Source organism: Papio anubis, chromosome 19 (genome assembly GCF_008728515.1).
Source record: "Papio anubis isolate 15944 chromosome 19, Panubis1.0, whole genome shotgun sequence".
Classification (NCBI taxonomy): Eukaryota; Metazoa; Chordata; class Mammalia; order Primates; family Cercopithecidae; genus Papio; species Papio anubis.
The window spans coordinates 110850-131916 of record NC_044994.1 but is presented as its reverse complement, the minus strand read 5'-3'; the positions used below and the strand labels follow the sequence as shown (position 1 = coordinate 131916).

The 21067-nt window shown below is 42.8% G+C and overlaps 2 protein-coding genes across 13 annotated transcripts in view; one reads left to right on the top strand and one right to left on the bottom strand.

Annotated features, from left to right (window-relative positions):
• The window catches only part of FAM210A (family with sequence similarity 210 member A), a 59143-nt gene extending 49567 nt beyond the window's left edge, over positions 1-9576 (bottom strand). The window contains exons 1-2 of one of the 3 annotated variants that reach the window (XM_017951477.3): positions 9331-9495; positions 3116-3243 (exon numbers count right to left, since the gene is read on the bottom strand). The gene's annotated coding sequence lies outside the window, so the exon portion shown is untranslated. Of the gene's footprint in view, positions 1-3115; positions 3244-9330 lie in introns of all 3 variants that reach the window. The other 2 variants (XM_017951478.3, XM_003914116.4) reach the window with 2 other exon arrangements.
• A 43-nt stretch (positions 9577-9619) lies between these two features.
• Positions 9620-21067, top strand: part of RNMT (RNA guanine-7 methyltransferase) — a 37292-nt gene continuing 25844 nt past the window's right edge. For 6 of the 10 annotated variants that reach the window (XR_004179991.1, XR_004179990.1, XM_031658657.1 and 3 more), the window contains exons 1-4: positions 9620-9723; positions 13571-13699; positions 14431-14889; positions 19713-19848. Coding sequence is in view for 8 of the 10 variants with exons in the window: in XM_031658657.1 (XP_031514517.1) it covers positions 14473-14889; positions 19713-19848 (553 nt within the window). In the remaining 2 variants the exon portion in view is untranslated. The other 4 variants (XM_031658655.1, XM_031658654.1, XM_031658656.1 and 1 more) reach the window with 4 other exon arrangements.

Below are 21067 nucleotides of genomic sequence, written 5' to 3'. Positions count from 1 at the left end.
CTTTGGACTTATGTTGGTCAGCTGCGTGACACTGTGAAAAGAAAGGAAAAACTGAATGTTTAGAAATCTACTATCAAAAGTCTGCCAAAAAAATAAAGCACAGAGAGGTGAAGAAGAAGATACATTTTGAATTACGGATTGGAGAGCAAAAAGCACACTCCAGTGAGTCCTTTGGTAACATGAAAGTTACTAATCAGCATGAAAACTGCAAGGGCCCAATGCGCCGGAATGTCAGGTTTAAAAAGCTGTCTCATAGGCTCAAGAAAAGGCTTGTGGTACAGCAGACCACATGGTAGAAAAGACGGAAAGGACCCCATCTTCGCAGAGTGGAGAGACAGTCTTCTGCTGGCCTCAAGGAAACAAAGTGCCATATGCTGAACTGGCTATGGACAGGGTCACATACAGGGAACAGCCCTAGTCCCTGAGGGAGGACACCAGTCAACAGGAAGAAGATAGCACCCTCACTCATGCAGGAAGAAGATAGCACCCTCACTCATGCAGGCACAAATGATGAACTCTGCCTACAACCTGAATGAGTTTGCAAACAGGTTCTTCCACAGTTGAACCTCCAGATGAGAATGCAGCCTGCTTGACACTTCGAGATGCTCAGCAGCAAACCAGCTAAGATGTGCCCATACTCCTGACCCAGAGAAACTGTGAGACAATAAACCTGTGTTGTTTTAAGCTGCCAAATTTGGGGGTAATTTGTTACACAGCAATAGAAAACACAAGCCTTCTCTCCTAAACCTTCCCAACCATTGCATGAGTAAGGATTATTTTCATCTTCTCAAAGTCTTTGTTAGGGGGACTACAAAAATGGCAGGCCATACAGACCCTGAGTACAACTGTATAAAAGCAGCAACCTTAGGTTTAGTCACAGTTGTCTACATTAGAACTACAGGAAGACTTGGAAGGAAACTAAGAGGCCCCCTAGTACCATTCTTTATGTTTACAGATAAGGAATGCAAGGACATGTAATAGTTCATAACTTGTTCCTGATCACATAGCTGATTAAAGGCAAAAAAAAAAGAAAAAAAGAAAATAGAACTGCTAATCTAGTGAATTTCCCACATCTTCACAAATTGCTCATATGTATAAATTGTGTCTTTTCCCTGAAAATAAAGGATTGAGAGCCAAACTATAAATTTCATTTCTATCTCCTACATGAAAATCAGTTGTAACACAAATTTATTGTTACTAATTAACTAAAACATGCTTAGCAATAGGAATTCACTTGATAAATAAGGTCTATGCTTGCTAAACCAAAAAAAGACATATGAGAAATTATACATATATTTTACACGAAGTAAGTTGCAATAAAACCTGTTTCAGCTTGGCTTTGGTGAAAAATACCAGCATCCTTCTCTGTGGGGTTAACTAGTTTTGTCAGTGTTTACTGTATCAAGCATATTTCAGAAAATGTGATTTGATCATCAGAGTACCAGAAGCCACGCTGCAATAAAGAGCTCTTGTATTCTGGGTCCAACTTTAAAATATGTGTTTTTAAAAACTCGCATTTACAGTGATGAAGATGACAAGAAAAGTGAAGTAAAAACTTGCATTTAGAACTTGACATAAGTCTGCTTTATTTTATAATGTGTGCCACACAAATAAAATTTTTCTGAACATTATATATGACATTCATTTGGCAAACACTACACTGCAGGCCCATCACTGTTTATCTAATTCCTCTAATTTTAAGAAATGACTCAAATTACAATGCAGCTTACTAAGCAGCCCAAACTGTAACAGGAATTGCAGTATTTCAAATAGCAAGGAAGAGTTACTCTAATCCATGCTTACGTTAAAAATCAAGGACTCCAAATAAAACACCAAGTTTAATTCAATTTATCAAGTCCAAGAAGTCACCAAGGCAATGTAAAAGAAGTAACAATGGGGAAGCCCTAATTTTTTAGTCTGCCTTGAAAACAATTTTTGCTTATCAATGAGACTTTCTAATAGGACTCATCTTGCCATCGGCATCCACAAAATCTGAACCACCTACCTCCCACTTCTCCACGAGGATCCCTTCCTAATGTCCGATGCCTCTTCCCTCACCTCCATTCTTTGCCCACTGCTGCATATGCTTAAAGCCCAGCTACCCTTTCACCCACAGAAGTTGGAGACCACTGCCACCTGGTTAATTCTCACAAGTAATAAACTCAGAACCTGAAAGCACATAATGCCTACAAGACTATTCACTATTTCAAACTTCTGCTCTGCTTTACATGAATTCAAAAAAAAAAAAAAAAAAAAAAAAACACTCTATTTTTTTCTGCTGTACCAAGGCAAAGAAATTCTACAATCACATTTAAAGACATGGACTAATGACTTCACGACATCGCAGTAGCAGTTTCAGTTGTGTTCAGAGAAGCTAAAAATTAACAGGTTCTGTCCTAAGCACTGTATCATCTCATTTCTTCTGTGAAATCGCTCCATGAGGACATTAAAACACAAAGTTTGGTCACTTACTCAAGGACGACATACTTAGCAAATATAACACAACCAGGATTTGAACACATGCCATCTGCTTGTGCTCTTAACTGCTGAAACATTCTAGTCATTTTTCTAGCCAGGTTGCATAACTTGGTGGCCCATGGTTAAGCACGGAGTTTCTACGAAGCCCAGTAACAAGCCCAAAAGCTGTTTCTTAAAGGAGCGGTTACCTGCAAAGGATGGAAAGGCTTTGCTCCAAAATCCCAGGATCTACACTGTAATTACCTCCTACAGGGCCTGCCAAAGGTTCCAAACAGCATTTCAGTCTGCCACTGACATTTCAAGCACCATAAGATCTGCTGGGTCATATGGCCTGAGAGGCAGAGCAGTTTGCACAGCAGCCTGTACCTGTGGCAGAGGCGCCTTTTGTTCTGGGATCCACTCAAAACTAGTAGCATTTTGGGTCACTCAGTAAACAACCTGAAGTAGCACACCCAAATGAGGAATTTGTCACCTCCAAAATCCAAAGAGGCCCACCAGACCTTGCTTCTCTCTTTTTGTTACAGGTGGGAACACACCCTACACCACACCAGTGGACCCCTAGAAATTTCACTCAAGTAGAAGGACCCTGAACATTTGTTGGATTTAATTCCCGCCCTCTGACATGCAAATGTCTTACCAGTAAGTCAACAGTAGTTGTTCCTTCTTGCCCACCAGGTCCAATCAGCACAACAGCATCAATGTGATGGGCCAGGATGATGTCTTGTGGAAAGGAAGGGCAATCAGGGTCTCTGTTTGCTACAGCTGCTGTAATAGAGAACCACAAACTGAGGAGCTTACACAACAGAAATGTATGTCTCCATCTATGGGGTTAGAAGTCCAAGATTAAGGTGTCAAAAGCATTGGTTCCTTCAAAGGGAGTGAGGAAGCATCTGCTTCATGCCTTCCCCCTTGCTCCTGATGGTTTGCTGAAAATGTGTGACATTTCTTGGTGTTCCTCTACTTCAGTTTCACATGGCATTCTCCCTGTGTGAATGTCTGTGTTCAAATTCCTCCTGTTTACAAGGACACCAGTTGTATTGGATTAGGGGCCCAGCCTACTTCAGAATGACCTCATCTTATCTAATCACATTTTTAACTACCCTATTCCCAAATAAGGTCATACCCTGAAGTAATGAGGGCTAGGAATCCAATATACAAATTTTTAGAAGACACAATTCAACTCGTAACAAGATCTCTGCGGTCTAAGTTACGATACAGTGTTGGAAAGTTGGTATTTCCGAGGGAGGACAGTGAAGGTGTATTTCTGGCTTTGTCAGTTGAAAGAAAACTGCTTTTAGTGATCTTTACTAACAGACAGTAAGACAAAGCATTCAGCAGATCAGTAACTGCATGCCAGCTACTAGGGATAGGTTCTCAAGTAAAGAAATGAAACATGGAACAGCGGCTGCAATTAGTCACCACTCAGTTAAGTTTATGATAATCCACTGTCATTTTCCAAGATCAATCTGTTTTCTGCACAGGCCAAATAGGAGGGTTGAATGCGAATATGTCAGGAATCATCACCTGTATCCTTAAGTGCACCACTCTGCAGTTCCTCCGGGAATGAGGTATTGCTTTCGGCTTCCTACCCCTCCAGGAAGAGACAGCTCTAGCGGCTTTTATTTGGCCTTTCTTACCACAATAGCCCTCACTCCACAGGTCGGGGAACCAGTGTGGGGATTCTGCCAGTTGCTGAGTATGTCTATACCAGTTACGCATCCTGGAACGAATATGCGGACTCACTGTGAGGAGGACCTGGATTAAACCTCTACTGACCACCTAACCTCAACAAGCCCCTAGTCTGAACGGTGGGCCAAAATGACACTTTGAGAGTCCTGGAATTAGTGTCAGTTCAGAGTTAAGTGTTCACTAATCCATGAGAAGTCTATTTCCTCTTCTCCAATGCACACTTACCCTGATAAGCCATAGGCCCCTTCAGGAAACGCTGAGAAAAAAATTAACGGTATAAATTCTTGGCAGCACAATGGGGTCCGTCCTCAAAAGGATCCAGCCTCCCCTCATTCAAGGGGTTCTTAGTCTGTAAAATGACTCAAATCTGGGAATTGATTGAGGGACCATGACTCTTTCTTTGGTAATTAAAGTAAGGCTTCCATTCACTTGACCTAGAACTCTTCTGCTTACACAGATTAAGTCAGAATTCAGTAGACTGCCCATCGAGTTCTCTTCTAGGGACACCATGACCACCTACCCAACGCCACAGGACTCCCAAGTCAGGCTGTTCAGATTGCTGCTTTGACTCCGCTGTCCCCCATGATGGCAACACACCCACTTAGTCTTTGGTGATCACATGGCCCCACCACCCGGGATCCAACCATCCCTGCTGCCATTAAGGACCTGCAGTCAGTGGCAGCAGCTTTCACTGCAATCTCTGACTGGCAGAGAAGAGCAACCCCAGAGCTCTTCACAGGTGCCTCAGGAGAACCAGCAACGTCTTACAAGGTAACTACCTCAAGGGACATCATTACAGGTTCTTCAGGCAAAGCAGAGTTAATCTCCTCAAACAGAGGTGGAAGAATTGCTTCTATTGGCAAAAAAGAGTGAGTAAAATTTAGAAGTTTAACATCCCCAACTTCATCAGGATTTTCCCATATGGCCCTATTCCAAATGTGAGGATCCCATTCCTTCCCAGTCAATGCCTTCATTTTAACAGCAGACCAAGGTGAAGAAGGGAATTCAGTTAGCACTGTAATTCAGCCACCTACAGGATGAGACTCTGGGTTTGGTTTTCACCAACCCCAGCTCTGCAGCTACAAGAGATACGGGTTTCTTCAGGGCAGACACAGAAACTTTTCAGGTCACTTATGTGGAGCTTCAATCGGGAATTTGAAGCCTTAAGCTTGCCCTTTTCTTTTCTTTCTTTCTTTTTTTTTTTTTGAGACAGTCTCACTCTGTTACTCAGGTTGGAGTGCAGTAGTGCAATCTCGGCTCACTGCAACCTCCACCTCCTGGGTTCAAGCGATTCTCCTGCCTCAGCCTCCCCAGTAGCTGGGATAATCCTTCTCTTTTCTCACTTTACCCAGCACAGTTAAAAGCAACCAGCCTATCTTATTATACTCATTAATTTGATTAAAATGTTCTAAGGTATCAAATACCTAATCATTCTGAATCTTGTCTATAAGCACGAGTGGGAGCATCCAAGTGTGATCTTGTGCGTATCTCTTGCCACATCACACCATGGACTACCAGCGCCCTCTTTTCCACTGGGAATACTCATTATTGCCTTTAAATCTGATCAGTCAAGAAGACCAGTTCCGGAAACACTATCATCAATTCAGAAAACTCATCCTTAAGATTCTGCTTACTAGAAGCACTCTCAGCACCCAAATTTGAATCAGTCAGGGCTCTCCAGAGATACAGAACTGATAGGAAAAAATACATAGATGTAGATAAAAACATAAATATCTTCATCTATATATAGACAAATATAGAGATATTGGTATTTTAAGGAACTGGCTCACACAATTGTAGGGGCTAGAAACTTCAAAATGTGTAGGGTAATCTACAGACAGGAAACTCAGGCAGGAATTGATGCTGTAGTCTTGAGGAAAATACTGTCCTCTTCAGGACACCAGTTTTGGCTTTTTTGGCCTTCAGTTGATTGCATGAGGTCCACCCACATTATTTAAGGTAATATCCTTTAGTTTAGGTCAGCTGATTATAGATGTTAACCACGTCTTCGGAATACCATCATAGCATGAACCAAGTTAGTATCTGATTAAATAACTAGGTATTATAGCCTAGCTAAGCTGACATAATAAAACTAATCATCACACACAGTATTACTCAACAAAATCTTATTTCCAACTGAAGGAAAAACCTTTTAAACAATAATATTTTATTTGCTCCAGCAAGGCCACGAAATTTTAGTAAGAGCACTTTTCTGAGTGGAACAGAGGAAACAAAGCTGCCATGAACCACGTCTCTTCACAGAACACTATCTTAGGAAACGGTAACATTGTATCTACATTTTTAAAACAATCTCTATGTTTCAAAAATATGATCTCCAACTCTACAACAGAAATCACACTTTAAAATTATACCTCAGACAGAAGCGCTCTCACTTTCTTACAAATGGGTTGAAATAAATCCTACACGTCCTTTCCTTGTCTTGGTGGAGCTCACATTCCAGCAAGACAACATGCTTATCTATGTTCTCTCTGGACATAATAACCCAGGCATTAAGAAGTATCAAAACACTTTCTGAAAATCTATTTGCTAGGCAACCTCCAGTTCTGAGTATGACCTTCTAGCCAGCACGTTTCATTATTAGCAGAATCTGGTCAATCAGCCAGACTGCCTGGGTCCAAATCCTGATCCCACTACTTACAAGCTGCATGATCTTGGCCAAGTTACTTAACCCTCATCTGTAAAACACTCATAATTATACCACTGGGTTCAGTTAGAATTAAACGAGTGCAAATGAATAAAGCACTAAGCTCAAGTATTAGCTATTATTATTTTAATGTCCAAAAAACCAGAGATTACTCAGGTACTCAAGTATTAGCTGTTATTATTTTTTTATTAGTAAAACAATTTACTAAATTTTTTTACAATTTAAAATTTTTAAAGGTACTCAAGTATTAGCTATTATTATTTTAATGTCCAGAAAACCAGCGATTACTCAGGCAAAAATAACACTAATGGTAATTTTAAAATCATTTTTATCTGGCTCATTTACTTCTTACATTAACTGCTTCCAAGAATCCTTCCTCTCTATTCTCAAATGAATTTACATAACTTCTAGTTAAGTTTTATAAAAACTACAAAATGTAATCTCTATATATCCCATCATCGTGGAGCTTTCATAAACACATAGTTAAGGGGCTTTTGATCAAATAAAATTTTTTTGTTTTGATTTTTGAGACAGACAGTCTCGCTCTGTCGCCCAGGCTGGAGTGCAATGGTGCAATCTCGGCTCACTGCAACCTTCGCCTCCCAGGTTTAAGTGATTCTCCTGCCTCAGCCTCCTGAGTAGCTGAGATTACAGGTACGTGCCATCACGCCCCGCTAATTTTTGTATTTTTAGTAGAGACGGGGTTTCACCATGTTGGCCAGGCTGGTCTTGAACGTGATCCGCTCACCTCGGTCTCCCAAAGAGATGGGATTACAGGAGTAAACCGCCGTGCCTGGTGTTTAAAAACATTAAAACATGCTTTTAAAAGTCTAAATTACACTTATTTTCTGTAAATTACAACAGCAATTATCTCAAGAAACTTAAGCATCAGGACCAGGGAATGTAATTGCCTGGTTCTAATGCTTGGATATTGTCAGGCCTCTGAGCCCAAGCCAAGCCATCGCATCCCCTGTGACTTGCACGTATATATAGCCCCAGATGGCCTCAAGTAACTGAAGAATCACAAAAGAAGTACAAATGCCCTGTCTCGCCTTAACCGATGATATTCCACCACAAAAGAAGTGAAAACGGCCGGTCCTTGCCTTAAGCGATGATATTAACTTGTGAAATTCCTTTTCATGGCTCATCCTGGCTCAAAAAGCTCCCCCACCGAGCACCTTGTGACCCCCACTCCCGCCTGCCAGAGAACAACCCCCCTTTGACTGTAATTTTCCTTTACTTACCCAAATCCTATAAAACGGCCCCACCCTTATCTCCCTTCGCTTTTCGGACTCAGCCTGCCTGCACCCAGGTGATTAAAAAGCTTTATTGCTCACACAAAGCCTGTCTGGTGGTCTCTTCACACGGACGCGCATGACAGATATGCCTATAATGTATTCGATCTTTAAGACCTTCACCTTTGCAATTGTCAATATTCATGAAATGAAATTCTCAACTTAGCTCATTTCATATAATAATACAAGCAGTCATCTGAAATTGATGGTTCATCCCTATTTGTGAAAAACAGGCCTCATTCTCGGTTCAAAGTTTGTAAGGGGTCAACAACCTCAGATGGCCACAATTTACAAGTGATTAGATTGGAAACTACAACGCTGCAAATGCTGCCTTCCCCAAAGCCAGGTCCACTCATTAATATATCTGTGCCTACTGACAAGAAGGCAGGCTGGTAAAGCACATTTTCAAAGCTGTTTTAAAGGGATCAATTTTGGTAAAGAGTAATTCAAGACGGATTGTAAAGCTGCTCAGTTTTACACCCTTGGAAGGTGGGGACTTGACGCACGATGTTAACAGGTACACGCATCAATAATCCACAGGTAGTTTTGACCCTGATCTCAGGTTGAAAGTCCTCAACTATGGAGCTTTCGAGTTTCAGCACAGTAGGCGCTTTCACTCCCCAGTAGAAATCTGGGGTGATGGCCAAAAAAAGTGTGTTGTCTCCCCCAAACCACACCATGCCAAGTTCAGCCAACGCAGAGTAATGCACCCTTAGGTATTCGTCAAGAAGAGGTATAGGCGGTCCCTTTTCTCAAAACCTAACAGGCGAGAATGGCCTCTTGTGGCTTCCCAAATACGGCGGTAAGGACCAATCTGCCAGTTCCTAACAAGAAATTGCTAATTTTTAAAACCACTCCGACCGCGGGCGCTTCCAGACCCCTCCTCAACCGGCTTCCGAGGAAGAGAAGAGAAGACGGTCAAGGGTTACAGCAGAGCAGGCAGAAAAACAGTCCCAAAGCAAGATTTGCCAGGACACCGGCTCAACCCGGAAGGGCGGGGGAGCCTCTCTGGGCCGGGGCGGTGGGGTCTGCGGGTGTGGACGACCCCAGTCTGGCGGTCATACACTGCCGCAGCCCGAGGAGCGGCGCCCGCAGAGCAGTTGCCGGGTTCGCGCCGCGAGTCAGCTCCCGGACACACGCCCAGGGTTGAAGGTGCCCTCTAGACCCCTCCCGCTGCCCCCAGAGGCCTGGGGCCCAGGCTACCTCTTAGGACGCTGGGGCCGCCGCTTCCCGCCGCGCGGGCTGGACCACAGCTCCTCGAACGCCACGGCAGTGTTACTCAGCAGAGCACCCCGACCGAGCGCGGGTCCGGGTGCCAGAACCCGCGGGACTCAGCCGGACGCCAGCCCCCTACCGCCTCCGGCCCGCCAGCCGCGCCCACTAGCAACGTGCTCGCGACCGCCCGTGCCCTCTCAGCGAAGCCTCCGCATGCCGCGCGCGGCACGTCGGGACTCGTAGTTCCGGCGCGGAGGACTTGCGTCGCGGCACGCTCCCCTGAGCGGCGCCACGTGACCCCGCACCTCCGGAAGTGACGTGACCAGACGCGCGTGGCGCGGGCCGCCGTTTCCGCAAACAGAGTCGCGTTTGGGGGTGCTGGTGAGTGTGACGGCTGGAACTCCGGCCCTTCCTTTCTTTGTGTGTGTTCCTCGGCTGCCGTGGAGCGGTGGAAGCGGCACTCCCGCTCCTGACATGGGCTCACTTGGGTTAGCCCTGTGCTTCACTGGCCGCGGCGTGCGTCTGTCGCCTTGTGTCCGCCGTCGCAAGCAAAATGGGAACTGCTTGGGGTGGGCGGGCGCTGTTGCTCCTCCAGACTGAGCGAGCCCGGGTGGGAGAAGCAGCCCGAGAGCTGCTCCAGCTCGCGCCCCAGGGCCCTGCTGGGGAGGGGCGCGGGGTCCTCAGGTCTGTCTTGAGCGGCGCCTCGGAAACCTGAACCAGAGCTTGAGTAACAGGCCGCGCCAATGACGGAGGGGAGAACTTGGCTGGAAGAGTCCGCCTCGCCTGGCTGCGTCCTCTCGGGCCCGTAGTAGAGGGTCAGGCGGCTGGCTTGGGGCTTAAGAGCTTATCCCGCGTGGGCTTTATCCCCGCGGCCCTGGCGGCCCGCTCGGTCGTACCCCGAGGCACTGAAATGACGCAGAGACTTAGCCTGCTCCGGAGGTGTGGCTGGAAAGCCAGGTCGAAACGTCGGCTGGTTCTTTATCGCGTATCCATCTCGATGTCAGTCGACCACCTCTGGAAGGTTTCTCCTCGAGGATTCTGAGGGACAGCTCTCTTTCCTTTGGAGTGTTTTCATTATTCCGCTTTGAGTTCGGTTTGTTCCCCCCCATTTGTTAAATTGGTACATAGAAGTTGCACGTATTTGGAGGTACAGGTGATATTTTGATACATGCATACAATGTGTAACGACCAAATCAGGGCAATTGGGGTATTTGTCATCTCAAACATTGATGTTTTCTTTATGTTGGGAGCATTCCAATTTTTCTTTTAGCTATTTTGAACTACACAATAAGTTATTGTTAACTGTGTCTACCCCACCGTACTATCAGGCAGTAGATTTTATTTCTTCTGGGGTTTTTTTGTACCCATTAACCAGTTTCTCTTCTTCATCCCTGTGTTCCTGCTACCCTTCGCAGTGTGTGGTAACCACCATTTCACTCTTTACCTCCACAGTTTTAGCTCCCACTTGAGTGACAACATGATATTGTCTTCATGTGCCTGACTTATTTCACTTAACATGATGACATCCGGGTTGATCCATGTTGTTGCAAATGACAGGATTTCATTCTTTTTAATGACTCATATTCCATTGTGTATATGTGCTACATTATCTTTATTCATCTGTTGATGGACACTTAGGTTGATTCCATATCTTGACTATTGTGAATAAACTTGAGACTGCAGATATTTCTTGGATATACTGATTTCCCTTCTTTTGGATCTATTCCCAAATTTGCAAAACTATTCATCGGACGGGGATTAACCAGAATATAGAAGAAACTCATCTCAATAGCGCCAGTTGTATTTTTTGGTTTTTTTTTTTTTTGAAGAACCTCCATACTTTTCTCAGTATGTAAATTACTGGCTTGCTAATTTACATTCCCCCTAACGGTGTACAAGTGTTCCCTCTTTTCTTTTCTGCATCCTCATCGGCTTTTTTTTTTTTTTTTGACGGAGCCTTGCTCTGTCGCCCAGGCCGGAGTGCAGTGGCTTGATCTTAGCTCGCTGCAACCTTCACCTCTGGGTTCAAGCGATTCTCATGCCTCAGCCTCCACAGTAGCTGGGATTACAGGCGCACATCACCACGTCCGGCTAATTTTTGTATTTTTGGTAGAGATGGGGTTTCAGTATGTTGGCAGGCTGGTCTCGAACTCCTGACCTCAAGTGATCTGCCCTCCTTCACCTCCCAAAGTGCTGGGATTACAGGTGTGAGCCACCGCAACGGCCTTAGTATCCATTTTTTAAAAGTCTTTCTGATAAAAGCCGTTTTAACCGAGATGAGATGGTATCTCATTGTGGTTTCGACTTGCATTTCCCTGGTATTACTGATATTGAGCATTTTTTACATATATACCTGTTGACCATTTGTGTGTCTTTTAGGAAATGTCTATTCAGATCTTTTGCCCATTTGTAGTAGGATTGCTTCTTTTTTTTGCTATTCAGTTGAGTTTCTTCTATATTCCAGTTGTGAATCCCCTGTCAGATGAATAGTTTCGCAGATACTTTCTCGCTTTCTGTAGGTTATCTCTTCATTCTTGTTTCCTTTGCTGTGCAGAAGTTTTTAGCTTGATATAATCGTCTGTTTTTGCTTTTGTTGCCTGTACTTTTGAGGTCTTACCACAGAAATCTTTGCCCAGACCAGTGTCTGGAAGCATTTCCACAATGTTTTCTTCAAGTAATTTCATACTTGCGGATTTTAAATTTAAGTTTTCAGTCCATTTTGATTTGATTTTTGCATATGGTGAGAGAGAGTGGTCTAGATTTCCCAGCACCATTTTTTGAGGACACTGTTCACTATGTACGTTTTTGGCACATTTGTTGAAAACAAGTTGGCTGTAAACATGGTGCTTGGTTTTAAACATTCTTACTCATTTTTGTGGTCATCTGGAATGCTGTGTCATTTCTTCTGACCTAATTGATTATGTTTTTATGATGTCACATCTGTGATACCATAAAAGTAAGTGACATAAGTAAAATTCATGCTTAAATCTCGATACTAATTTTAGGTAATAATTATAGCTAAAGATAAGTCACATTGCTTTATTTGAATTTAAAGCCAATTTCCATTAAGAAATCAATGGCAGAGGAGGAGAACTAGGAATTTAATAAGTTGGTAGCCAATTTTTCTAGATAATCATTTTAAGTATTTGTTCTGAAAATTACTTTTTTGATTTGTTGTTGTTGTTGTTCTCTCATTCAGTTCTATTTGGTACCTCTTGGTATTTTGTTACCTCAAATGGTGGATCATGAAAGCTAATAACCCTTGAAATCCTTACCCATTCGTAGTGACTTGTTACCCATTCCTTTAAGCAACTTAATTTCTTATTCTTTTTCGTTATCCAAAAGGCTTATTTATTTATTTATTTATTTTTAGCACAACACAAACACTTCCTTCATGAAAAAGCTTTTTTTTTTTTAAGGGGGGGGGTCTCACTTTGTTACCTAGGCTGTAGTGCAGTGGCGCAATCACAGCTCACTGCAGCCTGGACCTCCTAGGCTCAGGTCATTCTCCTACTTCAGCCTGCTGAGTAACTGGAACTAAGGCATGTGCTACCATGCCAGGTATTTTTTGTAGAGACGGGATTTTGCCGTGTTGCCCAAGCTGGTCTCTAACTCCAGAGCTCAAGCAGTCTGCCCACCTCGGTCCCCCAAAGTGGTGGGATTACAGGTGTGAGCCACTGTGCCGAACAAAAGCTTAACATTTTAATAGTGGTATGTAAGTTATAAACATCTTGAAAACATAATTTACCTTGAGCTTCTCTGTAGTAGGAGGTCACAAAGTTTGTTGAATGACTTAATAAATCAACCATCGTAATTCTTAACCAATAGATAGTTCAGTTATTTCTCTCTCTTTCCCATCTTAATGTAGGTCTAAGAACATATTTGAAGGAGACTTAATGGTCATCAAACTGCAGGCTGAGTCTTGAAACTTGTCTAAAGTCATTTCTACTCTCTCCACTTTCTACCTAATTGGAACACCCATTATGAAATATGATTTCAGAAGTTCTTGCTGTAGAATCCCAAACTTTTTCTGTTCTTGATGCCCTTAGTGTCCATAGGCCAAAAGAAATGCAACAGTTCCATTTATTAAGTAGTTTACCCCAAAGAATTTGAAAGTATTTGTGGTCTAACAACTTTATGTCTGTTTAAAAAAATTAATACACATAAATTGGGGGGAAAGGTAATGTTTGTGTTTTATTCTTATTTAATCACAATCCCTTGCTAACAGGATGTGTGAACCTGTTGGGTACTGTACAACTTCAAGCCTCGAAATCAGATAGGCACCGCCAACCTCATTTCCTGTTTCACCTTGATTTTCTGTGATACCAAAATCTCAGCTTCACAAAGTCATTGAAAGGTATGTAGTGCAGTCTATTCACTTGAAACTGTGCTGCACTTAAAGCTGGTAGTTTCTGTGATATCTTCCACGTTACGTCCTGTGGTGCTGTTTGTTATGGTGCCAACCATGCAGTTTGGGAACCAGAGTTATGGAGTAAGGGTCAGAACTGAAATGGAGCTAGTGCATGTGTATCCCCACTTCATTCATCAGCTTTAATGCCAACAGTGACTTTTATGAATAAGATTATAGAATTACGGGGGGATTATACTTAGTATTACCATATTCAGAAATTCGTACATAATATCGATTAACATTTTTTAATATTCTCTCTACAATGAGTTTTTTAAAACTGGTTGATCAAATTTTTTTTTTTTTTTATCAAATTCTAGTTAAAATTATTTTAGGCCGGGCACGGTGGCTTACGCCTGTAATCCCAGCATTTTGGAAGGCCGAGGCAGGCGGATCACCTGGGGTCAGGAGTTAGAGACCAGCCTGCCCAACATGGCGAAACCGCGACTCTACTAAACATAGAAAAAATTAGCCGGGCCTGTTGGCAGGCGCCTGTAATCCCAGCTACTCGGGAGGCTGTGGCAGGAGAATCGCTTGAACCCTGAAGGCAGAGCTTGCAGTGAGCCGAAATCACGCCATTGCTCTCCAGCCTGGGTGACAAAAGTGAAACTGTCTCAAAAAAAAAAAATTGTTTTAAAGTCTTAGTGTTTACAAGTAATACCAATTTTTTGTCATTCTAGTGTTGGTTCATGAAGTTTTACCATCAATTCAAGCAATCATAAATGGCAAATTCTACAAAAGCAGAGGAATATGAAAAGATGTCTCTTGAACAGGCAAAAGCGTCAATGAATTCTGAAACAGAGTCTTCGTTCGGTATTAATGAAAACACAACAGCTTCTGGGACTGGGCTTTCTGAAAAGACTTCTGTCTGTAGACAAGTAGACACAGCAAGAAAGAGAAAAGAGTTTGAAGATGATCTTGTAAAGGAAAGTTCTAGTTGTGGGGAAGACACTCTATCCAAGAAGAGAAAACTTGATCCCGAAATTGTCCCAGAGGAAAAAGATTGTGGTGATGATGAAGGCAATTCAAAGAAAAGAAAAAGAGAAACTGAGGATGTTCCAAAAGATGAATATTCTACTGGAGATGGCGCTCAAAATAAGAGAAAAATAGTACTTGAGGATGTTCCTGAAAAGCAGAAAGTATGTTCAGTGTATTTTCTTTTACTCGGAATATGTAAGTCTGAAATGTGGAACACCTGTGCAATCATACTGATCTTTTTACATAATCTTAATAGCGTAAGAATGTTCTGTTTTTGATAGATGTGGTCTTAAGACAAAGGAGGCTTTTAACTCTTATGATTTCTGTTAAGGCAAAACGTCTCCTGCTAATGAGATAGATTTTTTAGTTTTTGTTTGTTTTTATTTTCTAATGAGATAATCTTTATCTTATTTTAGAATCTTCTTTATTAGAAACTTTTTTTTTTCCGAGACGGAGTCTTGCACCGTCGCCCAGGCTGGAGTGTGATGGTGTGATCGAAGCTCACTGCAGTCACAACCTCCTGGGCACTAGCAGGCCTCACCCGTAACTAGAAACTTGAAAGCTACTTTGCTGTCTGTTGGTGTTTTTAAAAAGACTAGAGTATGAGATCCAAGTGATTTACCTGTTTTCCTTTTTTATTAGGTGTTCGGCTCCAGTTTTTTTGTCAGAAGTTATCACTTAAAAAGGGATAACTTTTAAAATTATACCTAGCTTTACATCGCTTTATTAATGTAATTCCTTAAACTGTTTTCAACTTATTAATGTATTTTACATACTGTTTTAGTTAAGTGAATACAAATGCCTAATATGTAGTAAAGATACTACAGAGCAAGTTGTTTTCATCTGGAAGTACCACGTTAGAAAGGAATTTGAGGCAGAATTTGGAGTTCGAGGCAAAAGTACTTTAATGAGTAAATAAAATTCTGCCATTGGCCCTTATGAGGAAAGTGACTGATGGTGAGGCTTTTGTCATTAATGGAATGTGAATTCTTTTAACAGAGGGGAGTTGTTTGTTTGTTTTTGAGACAGAGTCTCGCTAGAGTGCAATGGTGCAAACTCAACTCACTGCAACCTCCACCTCCTGAGTTCAAGTGATTCTCCTGCCTCAGCCTCCCGAGTAGCTGGGACTATAGGCGCCCACCACCATGCCCGGCTAATTTTGTATTTTTAGTAGAGATGGGATTTCACCATATTGGCCAGGCTGGTCTTGAACTCCTTGTCATGCACGTCCGTGTGAAGAGACCACCAAACAGGCTTTGTGTGAGCAATAAAGCTTTTTATTGTAAAGCAATAAAGCCTGGGTGCAGGCGGGCTGAGTCCGAAAAGATAGCAAAGGGAGATAAGTGTGGGGCCGTTTTATAGGATTTGGTAAGTAAAGGAAAATTACAGTCAAAGGGGGGTTGTTCTCTGGCGTGTAGGAGTGAGAGTCACAAGGTGCTCAGTGGGGGAGCTTTTTGAGCCAGGATGAGCCAGGAAAAGGAATTTCACAAGATAGTATCATCGCTTAAGGCAAGGACCAGCCGTTTTCACTTCTTTTGTGGTGGAATGTCATCAGTTAAGGCGAGGCAGGCCATTTGCACTTCTTTTGTGATTCTTCAGTTACTTGAGGCCATCTGGGCGTATATGTGCAAGTCACAGGGGCTGCAGTGGCTTGGCTTGGGCTCAGAGACCTGACATTCCTGCCTTCTTATGTTAATAAGAAAAATTTTTAAAAAATAGTGTGAAGTGTTGGGGTGGCGAAAATTTTTGGGGGGTAGTATGGAGAGAGAATGGGTGATGTTTCTCAGGGCTGCTTCAAGCGGGATTAGGGGCAGCCTGGGAACCTAGAGTGGGAGAGATTAAGCTGAAGGAAGATTTTGTGGTTAAGGGGTGATATTGTGGGGTTGTTAGAAGAAACATTTGTCATATTGAATGATTGGTAATGGCCTGGCTGCGGTTTTGTATGAATTGAAAAACTAAATGGAAGACACAAGGTCTGTATAAAACAAGGAGAAAAACAGGTATTAAAGGACTAAGAATTGGGAGGGCCCAGGACGTCCAATTAGAGAATGCCCAAGGGGGTTCAGCATAATTACCTGCTTGGTTGGCAAGTTTTTGGGCTCTATCCTTGAGTTTTTTAATGTTGTCATACACCAGGCCAGATCGATTTAGGTAAAAACAACACTCTTCATTTAAGAATATATAGAGTCCTCCTTTTTCAGCAGCGAGTAAGTCTAGGCCTCGGAGGTTTTGGAGGACAACTGCAGCTAAAGAGTCAACTTGGGCCTGGAGGACTGATAAAGTTTGTGATATGTCTGTGATGCTAGCAGAGAAGTCATTAGACAGGCTACGGAAGGTCGTGACAGAGGTTGAAATGCCTGCTATTCCAGTACCGAGAGCAATAGTGGAGGCAGAAAGTCCTAAACCAACCAGCAAGGGAATTAGTGGAATAACTCTTTTTTGTCGTGTCAGTGTCATGAGGGGAACAGGGAGCTCTTTGGTCCCATTTGCAAATTGAATTTTGGGAGTAAGGAAAACTAGTGTACATGTGCCTGTCCAATTAGCAGGTAGACACATGTGGGTAGAGGATCCACAGAGGAAGAAGAGACCTTGTGCGAGGCAAAACTGGCCAAACCGAGGAATTATGTCTGACAGAAGGGAAGAAATGACCGCGGTGGCCTTCTCAGACCCTGTGGGAAAGGCCCCTACTTATCCAGTGGAAGTATCTACCTAGACTAAGAGGTATTTTCGTTTTCTGACTTGTGAGTAAAGTGAATTTGCCCGTCCTGGGCAGGGGCAAATCCCCGAGCTTGATGTGTAGGGAAGGGAGGGGGCCTGAACAATCCCTGAGGGGCAGTAGAATAGCAGACGGAACACTGAGAAGTGATCTCCTTTAGGATAGATTTCCATGATGGAAAGGAAATGAGAGGTTCTAAGAGACGGGCTAGCGGCTTGTAACCTACATGGAAGAGGTTATGAAATAACGACAGAATCGAATGGGCCTGTGAGGCTGGAAGGAGATATTTTCCTTGGTCTAAGAACCATTTGCCTTGTGTGGGAAGAGATTGATAGGTGGAAGTTTCAGCGGGGGAGTAGGTGGGAGTGGCCAATGTGAAGGAGGAAAACTGCCTTGAGGGATAGAAGTTGGAACCTAGCTGCTTTTTTAGCTGACTTATCAGCATAAGCATTGTCCTGAGCGATGGTTGGGGGAAGAAAATAGATTTTGGAAGTTATGAGAACTGTAGAGAGTTGAGCATAGTTCGTGATTTTTAGGACTTCTAACAGTATTAAAGCAGTGGCAGCCGCTGCGTGCAGACAGGAGGGCTAGGCTAAAACAGTAAGGTTGTTTGGACAGAAAGGCAAGGACCGACCATTTTCACTTCTTTTGTAGTGGAATGTCGTCGGTTAAGGCGAGGCAGGCCATTTGCACTTCTTTTGTGATTCTTCAGTTACTTCAGGCCATCTGGGCGTACCTGCAAGTCACAGGGGATGCAATGGCTTGGCTTGGGCTCAGAGGCCTGACCCTCCTGACCTCGTGATCTGCCTGCCTCAGCCTCCCGGGCGTTGGGATTATAAGCTGCGGAGATTTGCATATCTGCTGAGCTTGTATTTTAAACATAGTTTTCAAACTTTTACTAGCCCCAGAACCCCTTTTTCAAATGAAAATCTTACACTTAAACCTGTTATGTAAAATAGGTCAAGGGTTTGCTGAAAGGCCGTTCACATCAGTGAGATTCAGCACTTTGGCTGAAAAGGGACGTAGGAGGATTTGAAGCCCTTTACAAACTATCATGGCATTTTTACAGGATTTCTAGGGACTCAGGAAGCACAAATTAAAAACTGTTGGATTACATATAACATATATGATAGCATTATTATAATAGAAATCACTAACACTGCACATTGCCTACTGAATTCTAACCTCTTTTTTTTCTTTTCTTTTCTTTTCTTTTTGAGACAGTCTCACTTGCTGCCTACGCTTGGAGTGTGCAGGATCTAATCTTGGCTTCCACTGCACTTCCACCTCCTGTCTGGCTACTTCCCTCCTGCCCCTCAGCCTCCCGGGTAGCTGGAATTACAGGTGCACTCACTACACCAGCCAATTTTGCATTTTAGAGAGATGCTCTACCATGTTGGCCAGGCTGGGCTCAAACTCCTGACTTCAAGTCCTCCCACCTGGGCCTCCCAAAGTGCTGGGATTACAGGCGTGAGCCACTTCTCCCAGCCCTAATCTCTTTATATACATTCTCTTATTTAATTTTCACAAGTTTTATAAAAATAATGTAATTGTAGCTTATTCCTAATTTATTCTCTTATAGAAACACCAAACATTGACTGTCATTTATCAAACTGAATAATCAGAATTCTGGAAGAGTACTGGGTTTATTAAGACATTGACACTAAAATTATACAAATGAAATATCACAATGAAAATTTTAAACCTAGAGATGTTTTTCAAAATAGGGTGATACGTTTGGGTGTGTCCTTACCGGGTTCTCATCTTGAATTGTAGCTCTCATAATTCCCACATGTGTGGGAGGGACCTGGTGTGAGATCATTGAATCACTGCAGTTCCCCCACACTGTTCTCATGGTAATGAAGAAGTCTCACGAGATCTGGTGGTTTGATAAGGGGTTTCCGCTTTCACTTGGCTCTCGTTCTCTCTCGCCTGCTGCCATGTAAGACCTGCCTTTCGCCTTCCACCCTGATTGTGAGGCCTCCCCAGTCACGTGGAACTGTGAGTCCGTTAAGCCTCTTTTTCTTTATAAATTACCAGCCTCGGGTGTGTCTTTATGAGCAGCATGAAAACGGACTGATACCCAAGGACTCAGAAAACACATCTTAGGTCTAATGATAATTAGTGAGACTTCTGTGGTTAATTGCCATTGTTTAGTGAAGTTTACCAATTCTAATAGTATTTTATCCATTCCCAGGTGAAATGTTCTGAGGCTTGTTTTTACCATGTTCTGATCCTTGATGTTTTTCTATTCTGTTTTATTTTCAGAATCTGGAAGAAGGACACAGCTCAGCAGTGGCTGCCCATTACAATGAACTTCAGGAAGTTGGTTTGGAGAAGCGTAGTCAAAGTCGTATTTTTTACCTAAGAAACTTTAATAATTGGATGAAAAGTGTTCTCATTGGTAGGGTGGTTTTTTGCTGTTAGCTTGCTGTTTTTCATTTTGGCTTATGTTTCCTTTTTTCTCCCCACTGGTGTAACCAGCGCCAAGCGACTGAGTCTTTAATTCCTGCTCATTTAATTATCAAACCTTGACTTTATAAAGCTAGAGCCAAGACTAGGTCTTGAAGACAGATTCTTCTAATACTTGTGGTTGACGGTAAGATGTTAATGGGTATTTAGTTGATATGTTGACGACGGTAAGATGTTAATGGGTGTTTAGTTGATACGTTGAGGACGGTAAGATGTTAACGCGCCAGCCGGACACGCCGACGATTGTCGAATTGATACTGACCACGGATCGCTGAGGGTGAACGTCGGCTGATTGACGACGGATGTTGGCGACGCTGATTTAATGCGACCAGGTTGAACGCTGATCGACGGTGATGTTCGACACGCTGATTTGGCTGGCGACCGATGCCGACGCACGGCGCGACGCCAACGCGCCCAGCCGGACATGCCGACGGCCAAAAGATGCCAACGCAAGCTGATGCCGACTACCAGTAAAGATGCCAACGCTTGAAGCGACACGCCGGACGCACGCAAGATGCCAACGGGTGTTTGAAGCTGATACTGACGGTCGCAAGATGTTGGAACGGCAGTTTAGTTGATATGTTGACGATGGTAAGATGTTAATAGGTGTTTAGTTGATATGTTGACCAGGCTTTCAGAAGGCAATATGTTTCTTTAATGCACAGAATTAAGGTTACCCAGCACTATTAAGTAATGATTCTGTTTTACCCTCATAGTTTTGGAGCAACTGCATATTGTTGGTTAAACATTTAGGTTTCATTAAGTCAAGAAATAGGCAGTGTCTTGATTTGTGTAGGCCTTCAATTAGTTGATAAAGATCGTGTGTATTACGTTGAGGATAGATAAAGACGTTCAACTTTTTTGAGCCAACATTTTATCTGTGGAATGAAAGTGAGCAGAGAAAATATGATTCAGAATACAATTCTTGTCAGCGCCATAAGATGGGGTAAAAAAAGAATATAATTATTGCTCTGTATATTTAGTGCATTGAGTAGTCAGACTCTTAAATTTAGAGAACTTTAAAAAGTGGTTTAAAATTTTTCGTAATATTTTTTTCAAGCCAGTCAAAGAAGAAATGAGGATGCTTTCTTAATAATCTTAGAAAGAATAAAGTGCGAATTATGGGTACCTCGTACTAGTTTTGATGATAA